This window comes from Sciurus vulgaris (assembly GCF_902686455.1).
Source record: "Sciurus vulgaris genome assembly, chromosome: 11".
Taxonomy (NCBI): domain Eukaryota; kingdom Metazoa; phylum Chordata; class Mammalia; order Rodentia; family Sciuridae; genus Sciurus; species Sciurus vulgaris.
Window position 1 is genome coordinate 125,868,977 of NC_136472.1, and position 18,487 is coordinate 125,887,463.

At 47.5% G+C, this 18,487-nt stretch overlaps 1 protein-coding gene across 1 annotated transcript in view; it reads left to right on the plus strand.

The window, feature by feature from the left end:
* ST14 (ST14 transmembrane serine protease matriptase) overlaps positions 1-17,991 on the plus strand; it is a 44,001-nt gene extending 26,010 nt beyond the window's left edge. Inside the window, exons 8-19 of the mRNA XM_079103156.1 lie at positions 1,724-1,863; positions 2,214-2,311; positions 4,625-4,734; positions 4,864-4,994; positions 6,513-6,617; positions 7,025-7,135; positions 7,242-7,355; positions 7,667-7,789; positions 8,522-8,708; positions 15,909-16,183; positions 17,050-17,186; positions 17,279-17,991. Of these exons, the coding sequence (XP_078959282.1) occupies positions 1,724-1,863; positions 2,214-2,311; positions 4,625-4,734; positions 4,864-4,994; positions 6,513-6,617; positions 7,025-7,135; positions 7,242-7,355; positions 7,667-7,789; positions 8,522-8,708; positions 15,909-16,183; positions 17,050-17,186; positions 17,279-17,440 (1,693 nt within the window). The 3' untranslated portion in view covers positions 17,441-17,991. The remainder of the gene's footprint in view (positions 1-1,723; positions 1,864-2,213; positions 2,312-4,624; positions 4,735-4,863; positions 4,995-6,512; positions 6,618-7,024; positions 7,136-7,241; positions 7,356-7,666; positions 7,790-8,521; positions 8,709-15,908; positions 16,184-17,049; positions 17,187-17,278) is intronic.
* Positions 17,992-18,487: the final 496 nt, after the last annotated feature.

The following is an 18,487-nucleotide window of genomic DNA, read 5'->3' on the forward strand; positions in this document are numbered from 1 at the left end:
TTGGAACTGGGGGATTGAGCTCAGGGGCACTTAACCACTGAGCCTGTACTTTTTGTATTTTATTTAGACACAGGGTCTCAATGAATTGCTTAGGGCCTTGCTAAGTTGCTGAGGTCGGCTTTGAATTCAAGATCCTCCTGCCTCAGCCTCCTGAGCCGCTACACTTACGGGCATACACCACCATGCCCCGCCATTGTTAAGTTTTTGAAGTATATTCTCCCACACTTTTTGACTGTGTATGTATGAGTCTTTAGAAATAGGATTATAAGGGCTAGGGATGTAGTTCAGTGGGTAGAGTGCTTGCCTCACAAGCACAAGGCCCTGGGTTCAATCCCCAGCACTGCAAAATAAATAAATAAATAAATAAAATAAATAATAATAATAATAATAATAATAATAATAATAATAATAAAGAAAGAAAGAAATAGGATTGTATTGCTGGCCATTGGGACACAATCTGTAATCCCAGCTTCTCAGGAAACTGAGGCAAGAGGATTACAAGTTCCAGATCAGACTCAGCAACTTGCAAGATCCTGTCTCAAAACAAAAAAATAAAAGACTGGGATGTAACTCAGTGGTAGAGCACCCTTGGGTTCAGTCCCCAGTACTGCAAAAAGAAAAAATAGGATTATAGTGTAAATTTGGTTCTTTCCAAATCAGTCAATCTGACTCTGTCATTTATTTTCTTTCTTTTTTTTTTTTTTTTTGGTACCAGGGATTGAACCCAGGGATGGGTATTTTACCACTGAGCCACATCTCAAGCCATTTTTTATTTTTTATTTTGAGACAAGTTCTCACTAAGTTGCTTAGGGCCTCACTAAATTGCTGAGGCTGGCCTTGCACTTATGATCCTCCTGCCTCAGCCTCCTGAGTTGCTGGGATTACAGGCTGACACCACCAAGCCCAGCCCTGTCATCCCTAACTATCATTTTTAATTGTTGCATAATGCCACATTGTTCAGAGGCAGGATGACATGGTTGTTGGCGTCATGGGCTCTGAATACCTTGAGTTTGAATTCTAAGCCTGCCATTTATTTATTTGTTTGCTTATTTTTTGGTTCTGGGTATGGAACCCAGGGCTTGTGTATGCTAGGCAAGTGCTCTACCACTGAGTACATCCCCAGCCCCACCCCTGTCACTCGTTAACTGTGGAATCTTGGGTAAATTATGGAACCTGTCTGTGCTTTCTATTTTATTATCTGTGAAATGGGAATAATAGTATTGATTTGATGTGTGATTTAGCAGATATAAAAGCACTAAGGGGCTGGAACTGGGGCTCAGTGGCAGAGCATTTGCTTAGCATGTGTGAGGCCCTGGGTTTGAACACCAGTACCGCAAAATCAGCAACAGCAGCACTGAGAACTATGCCTGACATATTCTTAATTAGGGTTAGTTGTTTTTACTACTAATATTATAATTTAACACATGATTTACTCAGTGAATCCTCTGCTAGGCATTTCATGTTTCTAAGGTTTTGCTATTTTAAACAAAGATGAAAAGTCTTATCCCTAGGTTCTCACATCATTGATCGTGGTCATGTAAGGATTGTTTGTCTGGGGAAGGACTTACCGGAGGGTCTTTTTGACCCCACCCTTGGCCTTTTGATCACCTACTTGTCCAGGGCTAGAAAAGGGGTCCTTGGCACCCCTCTGTGTGGAACTGAGCGGGGTGTGTGAAAAGTCTGAATTCTCTCCTCCTAACCTCCTGTCCCTCTGCCCCCACAGGCTCTGTGGCACCTACCCTCCCTCCTACAACCTGACCTTCCTCTCCTCCCAGAATGTCTTGCTTGTCACTCTGATAACCAGCACCGAACGGCGACATCCTGGCTTTGAGGCCACCTTCTTCCAGCTGCCGAAGATGAATAGTAAGGAAGGGCAAAGGTGGGGGGGCGGGTGCGGAAAATGCTGGAAGGTGCAGAGAAAGCCTTAGAGGGTGACCTGAGCCCAGGAGGCCATAGGCTCAACCTTGTGGCTGGTAAGCTGGGCTCCATCAGTGACAGAGGTTTGAAACTTGAGCCAAAGGACACTTTGCTGACCCCCTGAGTCAGGAGCCATTTTTAAAGCAGTCAACTTGTGAGCACCTCTCTGGGAAGCATCTGGGTACCCAGGCAGCTGAGGACCTCAGGTGCTGTCCTTGGGGCACAGAGACTCTCTGCCTGCCTGCCTGGTGGATCTGGTCCTCCACCCTCATGCTTTCTCCCACCTTTGCTCTCAGGCTGTGGAGGCTCCTTACGTGAAGCCCAGGGGACATTTAGCAGCCCCTACTATCCTGGTCACTACCCACCCAACATCGATTGTACTTGGAACATTGAGGTAGGTGCTGAATGTGAGAGAGAGGGTTGGAGGAGGGAGGAAGGGAGGGGGATGCCCTAGGAGGGAAATGGTGAAGGGAATGCGAGAGAAGATGAGCGCCTGCAGCAACAGAAGAGGCCACGTATGCCAAGCTGCACGGGGTTAGGATCTTCCTCTGCTGTATCAAGTAGACCAAGACTCAGGTTCCAGCTTCTGGAAGGTTCCAGCTTCCAATCATTGACAGATTGAGGGTCCTCAGGCCAGTTACTTAACTTCTCTGTGCCTTAGCCTGCTCCTAGGAAAAATGAGGGTTGAGGGTTCTATGTCTTAAAGGTGCTGTCAGGAGGATTTCTGAGAATCTGTATGAAACACAAAGTACTTGTCAAGTGGTAGTGAGTGAAGAGCATCGTGCCCGTGGATGCCCCTTACCGTACCATCCTGATCAGTGATCCATCCTTTTCCTTCTCTGTAAACATTGGGAGGATTGTCAGCCTTCTTTAGTAATAGAATACCATGTCCTTCCCTTATTTGTGGCTTTGCTTTCTGTGGTTTCTGTTACAGCAGTCTAAAAATATTAATTGGGAAATTCCAGAACTAAGTAATTCACAAGGTTTAAATCACACGTTGGTCTGATTAGCATGATCAAATCTCATTCCAACCTGTACCATACTCCTGGGATATGAATCACCCCTTTGTTCAGCATATCCACACTGTATATGCTACCTGCGCATTACTTAGTAGCCTTCCTGGTTTTCAGATTGACTGATGTTGTAGCTTTTGTCTTCAAAGAACATTTATTTTACTTAATAATGGCTCCAGAGATACGAATAGTGATAATGGCCATTCTTATTTGCCAAAGAGAAGCCATAAAGTGCTTCCTTTAGGTGAAAATGTGAATGTTTTTGATTTAATAAGAAGAACAAAATTGTACACGGAAGGTGCTGAGATCTACAGTAAAATCAAATCTTCTATCTGTGAAATTAAGAAGGAAAAATATATTGTTATAATTTTTCTATTTTATTAGTTATTGTTGTTAATCTCTTACTGTGTTTAATTTATACATTAAACTTCAGCTGGGCACTGTTGGGCATGCCTGTAATCCTAGTAATCTCAGGAGGCTGAGGCAGGAGTATCACAAATTCGAGACCAGCCTCAGCAATTTAGCAAGGCCTAAGCAACTTAATGAGACCCTGTCCCAAAATAAAAAATAAAAAGGGTTGGGGATATGGGTCAGTTGTAAAGTGCCTCTGGGTTCAATCCCCAGTACCAAAACAAACATAAAAAACAAACAAACACATACACACACAAAAAAAAATCTTTGTGTACATATACACAATGAAATACGAGTTAACCATAAAAAAGAATGAAATCTTATTGGCAACTTAGATGCAACTGGAGACCATTATGTTAAATGAAGTAAGGCAGGCACAGGAAGACATGTACCACATGAACTTACTCACTTGGGATTTTAAAAAAGTTGATCTCAACTCCTGCAATCCCACCAACTTGGGAGGCTGAGGCAGGAGGATGCCAGCCTCAGCAATTTAGTGAGACCCTAAGCAAATTAGCAAGACCCTGTCTCAAAATTAAAAAGGCTGGGAATGTGGCTCAGTGGTTAAATGCTCTGGGTTCAGTCCCTGGTACGAAAAAAAAAAAAAAAAAGATTTCATAGAAGTTGGAATTAGAATAGTGGCTACCAAGGCCGATGAGTGGGTACTAAGCTGCGGTCAGGAGCAAGCAGCTCTGGCGTACTCTTGCACAGCATGGCGACTACAGAATACAGTAATGTACTGTACACTTCAAAAAAGCTAGAAGAAAGGATGTTGTGAAAGTTTTCACCATAAAGAAATAATCAGTGTTCAAGGAGATACATATGTTTAACCTGATTGAAATGTTAGTATAGACATGTATCAAACATTATATGATACCCCACTTATATGTACAATTTTAATGTTTTGTGTATCAGCTTAAAAAAAACCACCAAAAGGCAGGCTGGGGATATAGCTCGGTTGGTAGAGTGCCTGCCTTGCAAGCACAAGGTCCTGGGTTCAATCCCCAGCACCACCAAAAAAAAAACCAAAATAAAAAAAATCGGAAAAAAAAGAAAAAAGCACCCCTAAATAGATATGTATTAGAAACAACCTGGTGTACATAGGTACTATCCTAGTTGTCAGGCATCCACTGGGGTCCTGGGGCTTGCCTGTGCATAAGGGAACTATTGTAGTGTGTGTCCCTGCCCCAGACTGTTCCATGCCCACCCCCGACCAGCCATTTTGATATCCTTGGATTCAGGGAAGAGGAAAAGAACTCAGAGTTAAAGCATTCTCTCTCTAGGTACCCCAAAACAAGAATGTAAAGGTGCGCTTCAAAATCTTCTACTTGGTGGAACCCAACATGCCACTGGGCACCTGCCCCAAGGACTACGTGGAGATCAATGGGGAAAAGTGAGCTCCTGGGGTTTGGGACCAACAGGCCCTGGTGCTGGAGCGGGGGAGGGCAGGGGTCCTGTGTGTGCCTAGTGCCCTGGCTCTGTGCTGAGCTATCTCTCCGTCACGCTTACGCCTCTCCTCCAGGTACTGTGGAGAGAGGCCCCAGTTTGTTGTTAGCAGCAACAGCAACAAAATCACAGTTCGCTTCCACTCGGATCAGTCCTACACCGACACGGGGTTCCTAGCTGAATACCTCTCCTATGACTCCAGTGACCGTGAGTAAATTCAGCTGGAGCAGGGGCCTGGTTGGTTAGGAGGATTCTCCCAGGACACCCTGTTTGTTTTTTATCTTATCAGCATTTTGCTTTTCCTGGTTCAAAGATAATAGGGAATGTAAGATGCATAATCATTCTAATAACTTTTTGAGGAAAAAATTTTATTTCAGATGCAGTTATTATAAAAGGCTGACAGCACATGCAGGCTCACACCAGGCCCTTCAGGGTCACATTGTAGCACGATGTATCTGGAGCCTGAGGACTCTCCTCTCCTGGGTCTATCTGTCCCTTTGGTTCAGCATCACTGTGACTTTGACAATCTGCTTGTCTTTGTAGCTGTTTAGCACTTTTAAGATAAATAGCAGGGCTGGGGATATAGCTCAGTTGGTAGAGTGCTTGCCTCGCAAGCACAAGGCCCTGGGTTCAATCCTCAGCCCTGCAAAAAAAAAAAAAAAAGATAAATAGCAAATTTTTGAAGCACGTTAGAAAATACTTTTGGCTGTGTGAACAGCAATTGGTTGATACACATATCAACCTTATCTGATAAGTCTCCCTTATCTGAAATGCTTGGAACCAGAAGTGTTTTGAATTTCAGATTTTGGATTTTGGAATATTTGCATAAGTGCAACGAGATATTCTGGGGAGTATATGTGAAATATAAATGCTAAGTGCTTAGACTAAATTCATTTATATTTCACATATACCTTGTACACGTAGCCTGAAGGTAACATATACTATTTTTGGTGTACCTGTTTTTTGACTATAATCTGTCACATGAGTTCAAGTGTGTCATCAGGAAGGTGCTCAAAATTTGAGATTTTGGAGCATGTCTGGATTTGGATTTTAGAGCTGTAGTTTTAAATTTCAAAACTGCTTCATCAAATAACCTCTCAGAAGACATCTTTGCTCTACTTAGTAATCCATATTTAAGTTAAAATTCAGTTGCATGATTTACCAAAAGTATAATTAGATGAGCAAGTACCTTTGATCCAAAGACCGACTTGTGACCAAAGCATATGTGTGCAGGGGAAGTGACAACACTCTCCTCAAGCTCTTTCCCCTGCTTGATGACCCCCATTGTCAAAAACCTCACAGTTTCAGAAACATTGAAATATGTACAGTTTCCTAGCAAGAAGGAAATGCGTGATGCTGTTAACCCTTAGGCTAGGACATGTGGTCATCCACTTTCTTAGCCACTGCTGCCCCTGTCGTGGCCGAGAGCCTGGTGCTCAGAGGCATGAGGGTACAGCAGCACTTCTAATGCAGCCCCCTCCTCCCACTGTGCCTGGAGCTGCTGGGCTTTCGTCATTGGTGGTCAGGAGGAGCCTGGCCAGCCCTGCCCTGCACTGGCTGCTGCTGTAGGAGCCCCCTTTTCGATAGTGTGGTGGGCCTGGGTGACCCTCAGCCCTCGGTGCCTGCTTCCCTCTGTTTGCAGGCTGGGTATTCCAAGTGGCTGAGGTTGGCCTTGAGGGAGGGAGGCTGGGACCATAGACTTCAGACCTGCCTTGTTCCCTACAGCATGCCCTGGGATGTTCACATGCAAAACTGGGCGGTGCATCCAGAGGAACCTGCGCTGTGATGGCTGGGCTGACTGCACTGACTACAGTGACGAGTTGTACTGCGGTGAGTCATTCTGGGACACCAGGCTGTGTCCTCATTGTGTCCCATGGCTCCTGCTGGCTGACCCTCATGGCAGGAAGGCCGAGGTGGTGGAAATTTAGACCCACTCCCCACTGCCCTCCTTCCCTCTGGGTGTGGAGACATCTGGCCCCTCCCCCTCCCCCTGCCACTTGGAACTCTTGGCTTCTGTGGAAGCAGGCATCGGAGTGCTTTGAAAGTGCTGAGGTCAGCTTCCTTAGCTAGCGGAGCAGGCATGCCCCAGGCCAGCTCTCCAGATGGGAAGCAGTTCCCTGGCAGCTCTGATTGCCCAGGCTTCCCCTGGGGAAGTCGTTAGTGACGAGGCTGCCACCAAGACAGCCAGGATCACAACTGAGTCTTGCAGCTGATTTCTGCCCCTCACCCCGTTCCAGCATGCAACGCCACCCACCAGTTTAAGTGCAAGAACAACTTCTGCAAGCCCCTGTTCTGGGTCTGTGACAGCGTAAACGACTGCGGAGACAACAGTGACGAGCAAGGGTGCAGTGAGTGCCCTGGGGCAGGTGGCCGTCTGGGCTTCCCTGCAACTGCCCACTTGGCCTGGGCGGGGAGGGCACGTCAGGCCATCGTTAAGGACTTGTTCTTCCCCAGGTTGTTCTGCTGGGACCTTCAAGTGTGCCAATGGGAAGTGCCTCCCACAGAGCCAGCGGTGCAACGGGAAGGACGACTGTGGGGACGGGTCTGACGAGATCTCGTGTGACAGTGGTGAGACCTGGCTCTGCCTTCCTACAGAGATGGGGACCTTTCTTCCTAGTGGAGCTGCACTAGGAGCATGATCATATGCAGTGTGCCCAAAGGTTGATAAATAAACCTGTTAAGTGTGATAAGAAAGAGCATCAATTGGGGGAGAATCTTCTAGAAGGTAGAATACATGGGTGTGAACACTGGGGCAGGCCTGGGGGAAGGGTATAGGGTAGATGGATTATGATATGCTTATGGGGGTTTCTGGCACTTACTCTGGCTTATAGTTATGTGCTGCAGAGGAACTGATTCCCATCTATGTCCTCCTTGAACAGCGAGTGTCGTTGCTTGCACTGAACACACCTATCGCTGCCACAATGGGCTCTGCCTGAGCAAGGGCAGTCCTGAGTGTGATGGGAAGAAGGACTGTAGTGACGGCTCAGATGAAGAGGACTGTGGTGAGCAGAGCTTCTGTATATGGTTAGGCAGGTTGTTCACTGTGCAAGGTACCCACAAAAGGGTGTGCCCAAAGTGGGAAATCCTGCCAGCACGTTACTCCCCCAGGTCTGTGCCTGGGTAAGCTAGTGCATCTGCCTGGAGCAAAGATGCTACTCCACAGCCTAGCTCTGGTTCTGGAGAAAAGCCCAGGCAGGCAGCACATTGGTACCTCTGTGGCACAGCTAGGGTGCTGGCGGAGGTGCTGGCTGGGGCCTGCTGTGTAGATGTAGCCACTGGCGAGTGGCTTGGAGGGGAGAGATCCCAGCTCCCCTGAGTACCAGAGAGGGTTTCCCCCTCACCGACCCACATTTCACCTTGCAGCCTCTGTGTGTCAGCAGCACTGGCCAGGGGTTCAGTTTGAGCAGAGTCATTGTTCTGTGCTTTCATGGTAGGCTGCTGCTCTTCCCTCTGAGAGCTGTGCCTTAGCATTCAGCAAGAATATGGAGGCAAATGACACCCAAATCGAGTCCAGTGCATTTGTGCAGGACAGGGGAATTGGGAGCATGGGGGTGAGAGGAGGGGAAGGTGGATGACAGAGGCTGCATGAAGCTAGAGAGTTCCTCTTCTAAAGAGTTCCTCACCCTACCTCAGCTTTAGCACTTTTGTGCAGGCCAGAGGTGATTTCCCTTCCCCTCGGGGCTGGGTGGCCTCCACCTTGACTTGCCATCTTTGATTCTGTGCTCTCTCTCCAGACTGTGGGCTGAGGTCATTCACCAAACAGGCTCGAGTCGTTGGAGGCACAAATGCAGACCAGGGCGAGTGGCCCTGGCAGGTGAGCCTCCACAGCCAGGGCCAGGGCCACGTGTGTGGGGCTTCACTCATCTCTCCCAATTGGCTGGTCTCCGCAGCCCACTGCTTTATGGATGACAGAGACTTCAGGTAGGTTTCTGGGTGTGGTGAGGCCCCCTGTGCCTATGAGTCATGCCAGGATGGGGTGGCAGATATCCAGTGACAAAGCTCAACAACAGTGCTAATAAAAACTCACTCTTTGTCTGGCGTGGTCCTGTCATCTCAGTGGCTCAGGAGGCTGAGGCAGGAGGATTGTGAGTTCAAAGCCAGCCTTAGCAGATTAGTGAGGCACTTAGTAGCTCAGCGAGACCCTCTCTCTAAATAAAATATATTTTTAAAAAAGGACTGGGCACCTCTGGGTTTAATCCCCCGTATCAAACCAAACAAAAAATACCGAAAAAAAAAAAAACCCAATTAACTTTTATCTGATACTCACTCTCAGTCAAACATTCTCTGTACCACCCCTAACTGGACAGATCTGTTTATATCTCTGCAGAAACAGACTCAGAGAGATAAGGGCATTTGCTCAAGGTTGCACATCTATGTGGCAGAAGCAAACTTGAGTCCCAGTGTATTAATTCCAAAGCCTGTTTGGTTAATGTCTGTACTGGCTGGTTCCCTGGAATTGGTTAAAGTAAGCCTTGGATTTGCATTCCGATTTTGACTTGCAAGTGACCTTGGGCAAGTTACTCAAACTTCCTAGGCCTGGGGTTCTTCATGGATGATATGATACTGTTCTCTAATTAAAGTTGTGAGAAATAAATGTGATATTGTCCCTGGAATACAGTGCTATGCCCATCATATATTAGGTGCAGGCCTGGAAGAAGAGTCACATTGGTGTCCCAGGACTAGGTGGGCAGGTGGCAGAGTCTAGGGGGCCAGAGAATTAGCAGGGGCTGACTGGGTGTGTGACTAGGGTTATTTGAGTCTTGCTCCTAGCCTGAGCAGGTTGTCTGGCCATTGGTCACAGGAGGGGGACAGCTTGTTCTGAAGTAGCATGCATAGGAGAGTGGGCCTTCTACAGGATTGTACCTTCCTGTCAGCTGCATGCGCTTCTGTAGTAGGCAGCTCGGGGGCAGGCAACCCAGGCTGCCATGTAAAACCACCCTTTTACAGAGAGGAGAGATGGGGTGCACATCAGGAAGGTGACCAAAGGCACAGGTGTGGGTGATGGAGGTAGCAAATGGCTGGAGGGAGTGGGGCTAGCTCACTTGACCCTGTGCCTCTCCAGATCATTGGTCCTCAGCCAGACCCATCTAGCCTGAGCCTCTTTCCCTTTCTTGTTTTGTTACACTGAACTCCACCCTGGGCAGGAAGGATTTTTTTCTTATGGGGTTATGGAAACTTATTTAAGAATTTTTTAAATAAAGTTTTTATTTCGAATTGCAAAGGTGATATGGACTTCTCATGTACCCCTTACCCAGGGCCCCTCAACATTAGCATGTGTGTTAATACTAAGAACTCATACTCATTGGTTCCTAGTAACTAAACTCCAGATTTCACTAACCAGGTTTTATGCTAATATCCCTACTGTTCAGGGCCAGACCAGATTAGCACATTGCATTTCCTTGTCCTGTCTCTAGGACAGAAGTTGCTCAGTCCTTTTCTTGCCGGTCCTGAGGCCAAGTGTGCTGTAGAATGTCCTCCTATGGAGGTTAGTCTCATGTTTTTCTCATGACTGGACTGGGTTAGGGATATTTGGAAAAAAATGTCATATCAGCAGATAAATGACATGTGGTAGTAAGCTTTCTGTCACTGTGACCAAAATACTCAACGAGAACAACTTAGAGAAAGAAAGGTTTATTTTGGCTCAGCATCTCAGAGGATTCAGTCCATGGTTGACTGGCACCAAGGCAAAAACATCATGGCAGAAGGGTGTGGCAGAGGAAAGCTACTCAACTCATGGCAACCAGGAAGCAGAGAGAGGGTGGGATGCTAGGGGTGGGGAGGAAGGAGCTGGGGACAGGGTAAACCTTCCCAGGGCACACCACTAATGACCTACTTCCTTCAGCTTGTTCCACTTCCCAGTAGCCCACACAATCAGCCCCCTTAGGATCCAGTCAGTGCCCAAGCCCCACTTCTGAACCTTCCACATGAGGACCATCCATGCTTTCAATACACGAGCTTCTGGGAGGACAGTCCAGATCCAAACCGTCACATGACAGGAGCATGACTTGCCTCTGGTGATGTTGCTCATTATCCTTTGGTTAAGTAGCGCTTGCTAGCTTTCTTGACTACAAAGTCATTATTTTCCTCTGATTTTTGGGTATGCATTTATTTAGAATTTTTCTGGAAGTAAGTTTGCCTTTTCTCTTTCATTTATTTGCATTTATGTCGACTTGGGTATTTATTTTGAATCTGGGGTTGTAACTCAATAACATGATATTTACTTTGTTGCTCAGATTGTTCCAGAGTTGGCCATTGAGCACTCTTTGAGGATGGCTTCTGTGGCCCTTTGACGTGCTCCCATTCTTTCAGTTTTTTGGAGTCTCTTCCTTCCTTTCTGGCACCACCAGGCACTCTAGACTCATCTGATATCTTCTCTGCCCCAGCCTTAGAATTAGTCACTTCGGCAAGGAGCCCTTCATCAGGGGTTGGGTGGTATTTAGAAACCAAGATCTGGGCACTTCATGACCTCATTGTTACTGCAGCGTCACTATTTCTAGGTCCTTCAGTGGGCCCAGCTAGGAAATAGGTGTGTGTGTGTGTGTGTGTGTGTGTGTGTGTGTGTGTGCGCGCGCGCACGCCAAGAATTCACTGTGGACCTCTGTTTACTGCTTTCTCTTTCTTTGCTTCATCATTTCATTTTTTATTTCTTTTTCCTCATCTTCTGTTAAATATCTGTCTTATGCCTGCCAATTCATAGTGTAATTTATACATTCAACACCCAGTGTTGTTATTAGTGTCTGGAAAACAAGCCTCGCCTCTGTACTTCATAGACTTGCCAGGTTAGGGATAAAGTGTTACAGTTGCTCATACCTTCCTGCACACACGTGGCGAGTGCTGTGCCAGAACTGTGTGCAGGCTACCTTAGGCCCATAAGGCGATGGGGAGGGTGACGGTGGGGAACACCATTAAGAGGAGGGGTTTGTGAGCCCAGTGCTGGAATGTGAGGTGTCTGTCAGCAGGACCAGGTGGTGCAGACTTTCCAAGAAAGGGAGTGTTGTGTACAGAGGCAGAGGTGTGAAGCATGCAGGGACCTGGAGTGGAGTTATTCTGCATGCATTTCTGAGTCATTTCTCAGGCACTGTGGAGAGGTGTTCTAATGCTGTCAAGTATACAAGCTGCCTACATTCAAATGGGGGCCTACACTTTATTAACTGTGTCTTAGGCAAATAATTCTTTACCCAAGTCTTTATCTTAGAATGGGACACCCTGCCTTGCAGGGCTGTTTGGTGGACTAAAGGATTTCACCCGTCATCCTGGAGAAGGATGCTTGGTTCTTGTAAGCTCTGCCTTCGTGATTACTGTGGGAAGTTTCACTGACTGCATCTCTCTACTCCTGGTGGGTGTGCAGACCTTCAACAACTGGCAGACTGTTAGTCAGCTTTCTGTCACTGTGACAAAAACCCAAGACAATCAGCTTAGAAAAGGGTCGTTTTTGCTCATGGTTTTAGAGGTTCCAATCCATGATTAGGTGGACTCATTGCTTTTAAAAGCCTCTGGTTGAATGGCAACAGCAGAGAGAAAGGGACAGAGCAAAACTGTTTACCTTGCTGGGCATGGTGGTGCATACCTGGCAATCCCAGCAATTTAGGAGGCTGAGACAGGAGGATCACAAGTTCAAAGCCAGTCTCAGGAACTTAGGAGGCCTTAAGCAACTTAGCAAGATCCTGTCTCAAAATAAAAAATAAAAAGGGCTGGGGATGTGACTCAGCGATTAAGTGCTCCTGGGTTCAAACCCCAGTACGACAAAATAAAACAAAATAAAACAAAAACTGTTCACCTTGTAGCTGGGAAGCAAAAGAGAAGAAGAGGAAGGGGCTGGGGGTCTCACGATTTCTTTAAGAGCATATCCCCCCAATGACCTAAAGACCTCTCACTAGGCCCCACCTCTAAAAGGTTCTACCACCTCCCCGTAGTGCCGCTATGGGGACGCTAGTCTTTAGCATATGGACCTTTGGGAGACTTTCCAGATCTAAACTAAAGCACTGAACTTGATGATGAAATTGAATGCTTTTCCATTGAATAATGTTGGCTGTAGGAAAAAGACCACTGAGGCAGGATTAATAGAGAAGGCTTCATGAAACGGGGTTGGGGCTGTTGGATGACTGGGGCCCAGTGTCGGGGAGAGGAGGTGAGGCAGAGAGGCTGACAAGGGCCTTTCTGTGCTGGGTGCTGGGATAATGCAGGAGGCAGATGGAAGGGACTAGGCTGACTCCCTCTCCTCTATCCTACTGCATCATTTTAACTTTTTTTTTTTGCAGTACTGGGGATCGAACTCAGGGCTTTGTGCTTGTGAGGCAAGCACTCTACCAGCTGAGCTATCTCCCAGCCCTCATTTTAACTTCTAAGACCTAACCTACTGCGCATCCCTGAAGTATCCTTTGGCTCACCCTAGATCGCGGATTTCCTTGCTGCCTCTCGGCACTCTGGTCTGCACAGTGCATCATGGTCTTTCCAGAATCTGATCACACCAACCTCTTGCTTAATGCTTGCCCTGGCTTGCAGGATAAAGTAGAAGCCCCCTTCCAGTGATTGACACAGCCATGCTATCTGTCCCCTGCCCATCTGACCAGCCCCAGTCCCCCTTCTGTCTTATACTTTTACCATATTCAATTTTGCTTCCTAAAAATTTCCCTTACTCTTTTTTTTTTTTTTTTGGTGGGGATTGAGGATTGAACTCAGGGCACTTGACACATCCCTAGCCCTATATTGTGTTTTATTTAGAGACAGGGTCTCACTGAGTGTCTTAGTGCCTCACTTTTGCTGAGGCTGGCTTTGAACTCTTAATCCTCCTGCCTCAGTCTCCCAAGCGACTGGGATTACAGGTGTGGGCCACCGGGCCGGCTCTTTTTTTTAAAATATGCTCCTTTCTGCCCCACCTGCAGACTTTGATCCAATCCTATTTGACTTTATGACTTGATTCATTTCTTCCCTCACTGCCACCCACCCTGTACTCTTCCAGAGCTTTCTACCCCTTTCTTAGCAGGACACTTTCCATGTTGGGTTGTGATTGATGATTTTCATGTCTCTCTCCCCCAGTATTCTGTGAACTTGGGGATTGAGTTTAGGGCAATTCGTAGAACATGATAGGTGCCCAATATTTATTGAATGAATGAATGACTAGATGGATGGATGCGTATATGGCTAGGATTGAGGATGAAGGGGAAGAATAGCTGGGCACAGTGGCGCACACCTCTAATCCCAGGTACTTGGGAAGCTGAGGCAGGAGGATCATGAGTTCAAGGCCAGCCCAAACAACTCGGCACGAACCTGTCTCAAAGTAAAATAAATAAATAAATAAATAAATAAAAAGGGCTTGTGGGAGGGGTACTGGGGACATAGCTCAGTTGGTAGAGCGCTTACCTTGCATGCACAAGGCCCTGGGTTCATTCCTCAGCACCAAAAAAAAAAAAAAAAAAAAAAAGGTGGGGGTGTGCGGGGATGTAGCTCAGTGACAGAGCACTCCTGGGTTCAATCCCCTCTAACAAAAAAGAAAAAGAAAAAAAAGGAAGGCCAATGAGTGGTAGAGGTTGTTGCCTGCTGGGAAGTTGAGCCCTGACCTTGTTTGTCTTGGGAGTCACTTTAGGTTGTTTAATAAAATGAAAAGGATCTCACAAAAGCAGTTTTTAGGACATTCCTTTCTAGAGACTAGACGCAGAGCCCAGTACGGAGGGTAGTGAGAGTGTGAGGTTCTGGTGGGCTGGTTGTGAGGCAGTGTGAATAACAAGGAGGTGACGAACGCAGGGGGAGCTGAAGGGAATGATCGAGGGGACCAGCGTCACAAACGGATTCAGCAGGGAGGAGAGGGACAGCCGAGAAGGAGGCTCAGCTCGGGGCGGGAATGAGGAGGGGTGCTGTGGCCAGACAGTTCACCTGTCTCTTGCCTTTCCTGAGAGATTAGAGAAAAAGAAGTAGGTCTTTATGCTTTTCTCTGCAATTTACATTTTCTATTTTAAAGATATATTTTTTCCACTTTTTTAATTTTGGAAAATTTTCAGTCCTACAAAATTTTGCAAGTACAGTGAAAGAAAGAAAGAATAAGAAAAGGACTAGAGCAGCGAGCACCTCGTACCCTTTCTCTACCTTCGCTCGTTGTTGCATTTGACCCCATTTGCTTTATTTTGCTCTTTGCATGTGCACCCGTGTCTTGGGGATCCATTTCTGAGTTAAGTGCAGCTGCTGTGACACTTCTTTGCTAAGTACCTTAGCCTGTAACTTTTTTTGCTCCAGATCTGCAATTATCATTTCTCCAAAGAGCCCTGGTTCCTTTCAATGGAGAAGCAGAATCCACGTCCCAGGTGCCCCTGGGGATGGCATTGCTTTGAGGCCGATTTTTAAAATCATGAGGTTTTACTGAGACTTTGGATCCCATTTCATTTTTGTAACTCTCTTTTCCTGATGCTGCTGTTGGCTCCCAGCCACCTTTGTGTACTCGCTTCTTTGCTCTTGTCCTCCAGTATACATGATATGGTTCCAGAATCGCTAACCTGTTCCTCTGCCAGCAACCAACCTCGCATTAAGCTCAATATATTTTTCAATTTGTTTTGGTCTCAGAATACACCACTATTTAAAAAATTGGATTGACTTTTGAGTTATTTCTCCTGTCAAAGATCAGATTTATAAGATCTTTTTTTTTTTTTTTTCCTTTGCATTACTAGAAATAGACCCAGAACCTTGACCATGCTAGGCAAGCATTCTATACTGAGCTATATCCTAGTCTTTTTAATTTTATTTTGAGACAGGGCTGGCCCTGGACTTGCCATCCTCCTGCCTCAGCCTCTCAAGTCACTGGGATTACAAGCATACGCCACTGCAGTCAGCTAAGATACATATTTCTTGATAATCAGATTAAAAATGTATTAAAAGAGGGAATAAAGAGGTCCAGAGAGGTTCAGTGCTTTCTCAGGGTGCTGAGTAGAGTTTTCAGCTTAGGATAAAGCCCAAGTAAGGGCCATTCTGTCACCTGCTTCTCAGCAGTTCCTGGTGGCTTTGTGTATGGGGAGCAGATCTCTCCAGTCCTGGTAGGAACTCAGTGTGGTACCGGTGTGCACCCATCCACGTGTGTCCTGGGCAGCCTCCCAGCAGTAGTCTCATGGCCACTTCCCCTCCTCTGGACCCTCCCAGGTATTCGGACCCCACTTTGTGGACTGCCTTCCTGGGCCTCCATGATCAGAGCAAGCGCAGTGACTCCGGGGTGCAGGAACACCAGCTCAAGCGCATCATCACCCACCCCTCCTTCAACGACTTCACCTTCGACTATGACATTGCGCTCTTGGAACTGAAGAAGCCTGCTGAGTACAGTTCCTTGGTGCGGCCGATTTGCCTGCCTGACACTTCTCATGTCTTCCCTGTTGGCAAGGCCATCTGGGTCACAGGCTGGGGGCACACCCAGGAGGGAGGTGAGCTTCAGGCTGGGCCCAGGACCTGCAGAGAGCCTCAGGCCTTCTTCTGAGGCTACAGTGCCTCTGCATTTGCATCCCTTTTAGTGTCTAGCCTCTGCCTGCTGGCTTCTGGGCTGATGGATTGCCCTGATTTCTTTTTATCTGGCGGGATGCGGCTGTAAGGGTAGAATGTAAAAGGGGCATGGGATTTGCAGGTTGGGTTCTGGATTGAAAGTCTGGCTTTGCTGCTTAACCACCTGAGTGACTTGGGTGAATTGCTTAAACTCTGACCTTGGGTCTTCATTTGCAGAAAGAAGTGGTGCTTAATGAATATGAGAACATGGGTGTGGATGCACTTTGTCACTTGCAAAGGCCATTTACTGTGTCTGTGACAAACTTTCATGGAAATGAGCAGCCTGTCCTTTCTGTGTCTATCTATAGGAGCCGAGCTGTTGGCAAATGTAAAAAATTTTAAAATTCACTATAATATTAATACATCATGTTGCTGAAAATTCGTAGCATAGAGAGGAAAAAAAGTAAAATCCTGACTTGTAGTTCTCCTGCCCTGACAAAACCACTGTGGCATTTGGTGGCACTTTCTGCCTGCTGCTTTCCTCATACCCCTTACCTTGGTGCATATTTGACTTCATATCACATGACAGATTTCCAGCATACTGCCTATTTATTCTCTGTGATTGGGTAGTATCCCACTGAGAAATGCCATCAGTTACTTAAACATTTGTTAGTTGCTGGCATTTGGGCTGTTTGCAGAGCTTTGCTGAACTGCCTCTTGTGGGGAGCATCTCCAGTGAGCTTGTCGCCACGCAGTGTGGCTCGAGGAGGAGCTCCCTGCTTGAGTCAGCCCTGTCCTACCCGCTCTCCAGGCTCTGGTGCGCTGATCCTGCAGAAGGGTGAGATCCGCATCATCAACCAGACGACCTGTGAAGGCCTCATGCCTCAGCAGATCACCCCGCGTATGATGTGTGTGGGCTTCCTCTCCGGGGGCGTGGATGCCTGCCAGGTGTGTGGGCTGCCTGTGGGCGGGTCCTGGGGAGGGGCGGGTCCTGGGAGAGGTGGGGCAAGGCCCTCACCCACAGGGCTTTCTCTACTCAGGGTGATTCTGGGGGCCCCTTGTCCAGCGTGGAGGAGGATGGACGAATCTTCCAGGCAGGAGTGGTGAGCTGGGGTGAAGGCTGCGCCCAGAGGAACAAGCCAGGCGTGTACACGAGGCTACCTGTATTTCGGGACTGGATCAAAGAGCAGACTGGGGTGTAGAGGCGGAGGAAGCCCGCCAGTCAACCCAACATGAACGCCTGTGGGGCCATCCCAGCATGCACACCTGCAGACCGAGCACAAGACCTTCTGTTTCCCCAAAACCCAGACTGTGAACTGTATCCTCAGGATTCTAAATCCCCGCTGGAGAGCCTGTTGCCTCCCTCAGCCTCCAAAATGGGAACAGAAAGGTGGGGAGGGAAAGAATGGGTAATGCCAGTGGACCAACCAAGCCCAAAAGCTTGAAGACGCAGACTCCCCCTCCAACCCCAGGCTGGGCTGGAGGCTTTTTCCTGCAGACCTGCTTCCTGTGTCTCTAAGGAGCAGCTTCTGGGACCTCCTCAGTGAAGGTGGTGGCGACTGCAGGCGCAGGACTGTGAGGTCCCAGGTACACTCCATGGAAACCCAAGCCCGAAGGACCCTGGAAAACTGATGAATCTGATTGGAATTGGTTTACCTGCTCCTATTGTGGGCTTCAGTGTGTGTATTTGTGTGTATGAGTAAAACATTTTATTTCTTTTTAGACAAAAAAAATTTTTTTTTCTGGAATTGACTGAATGTCCTTCCTCTTAACTCCATTTGCAAAAAAACTGGTCTTAAATTCTCCTCAGCACGGATCCTAGTGTCAGATTGAATGGAGGCCACACTACCCTGCTGCCTTCTTTAGGCCAGCAAGGTTCTGTGTTCCTGTCCTTACACGTAGCTTCTCAGAACCAGGGCCTGGTGCCCTGGGGAGGGACAGTGGGTCAGCCAGGGAGTCTGGGGGAGAGGCACATTGTATGGAGCTAGTGTGATGCCCAGGCCCTGGGCTAACTTGGGAGGGGGAAGAACTTTGCCAGAGGAAGTCGGGAGATATCTCTTTACTTTCAGCGAGGAGGGGGGTCACATGAGCTACATGCGCTTGCGCACCTAAGCTCTGTGCGCTCACAGCCAGGAGGGTGCGCGTGAATTCCTGGCTGGCTAACAGACTGAGTGGATAGTTCACCACGCCTCGTTGGAATGACGCTGCTTGCTGAAGGGCATCCACCCCTCTCGCGCCACCCCATTTTT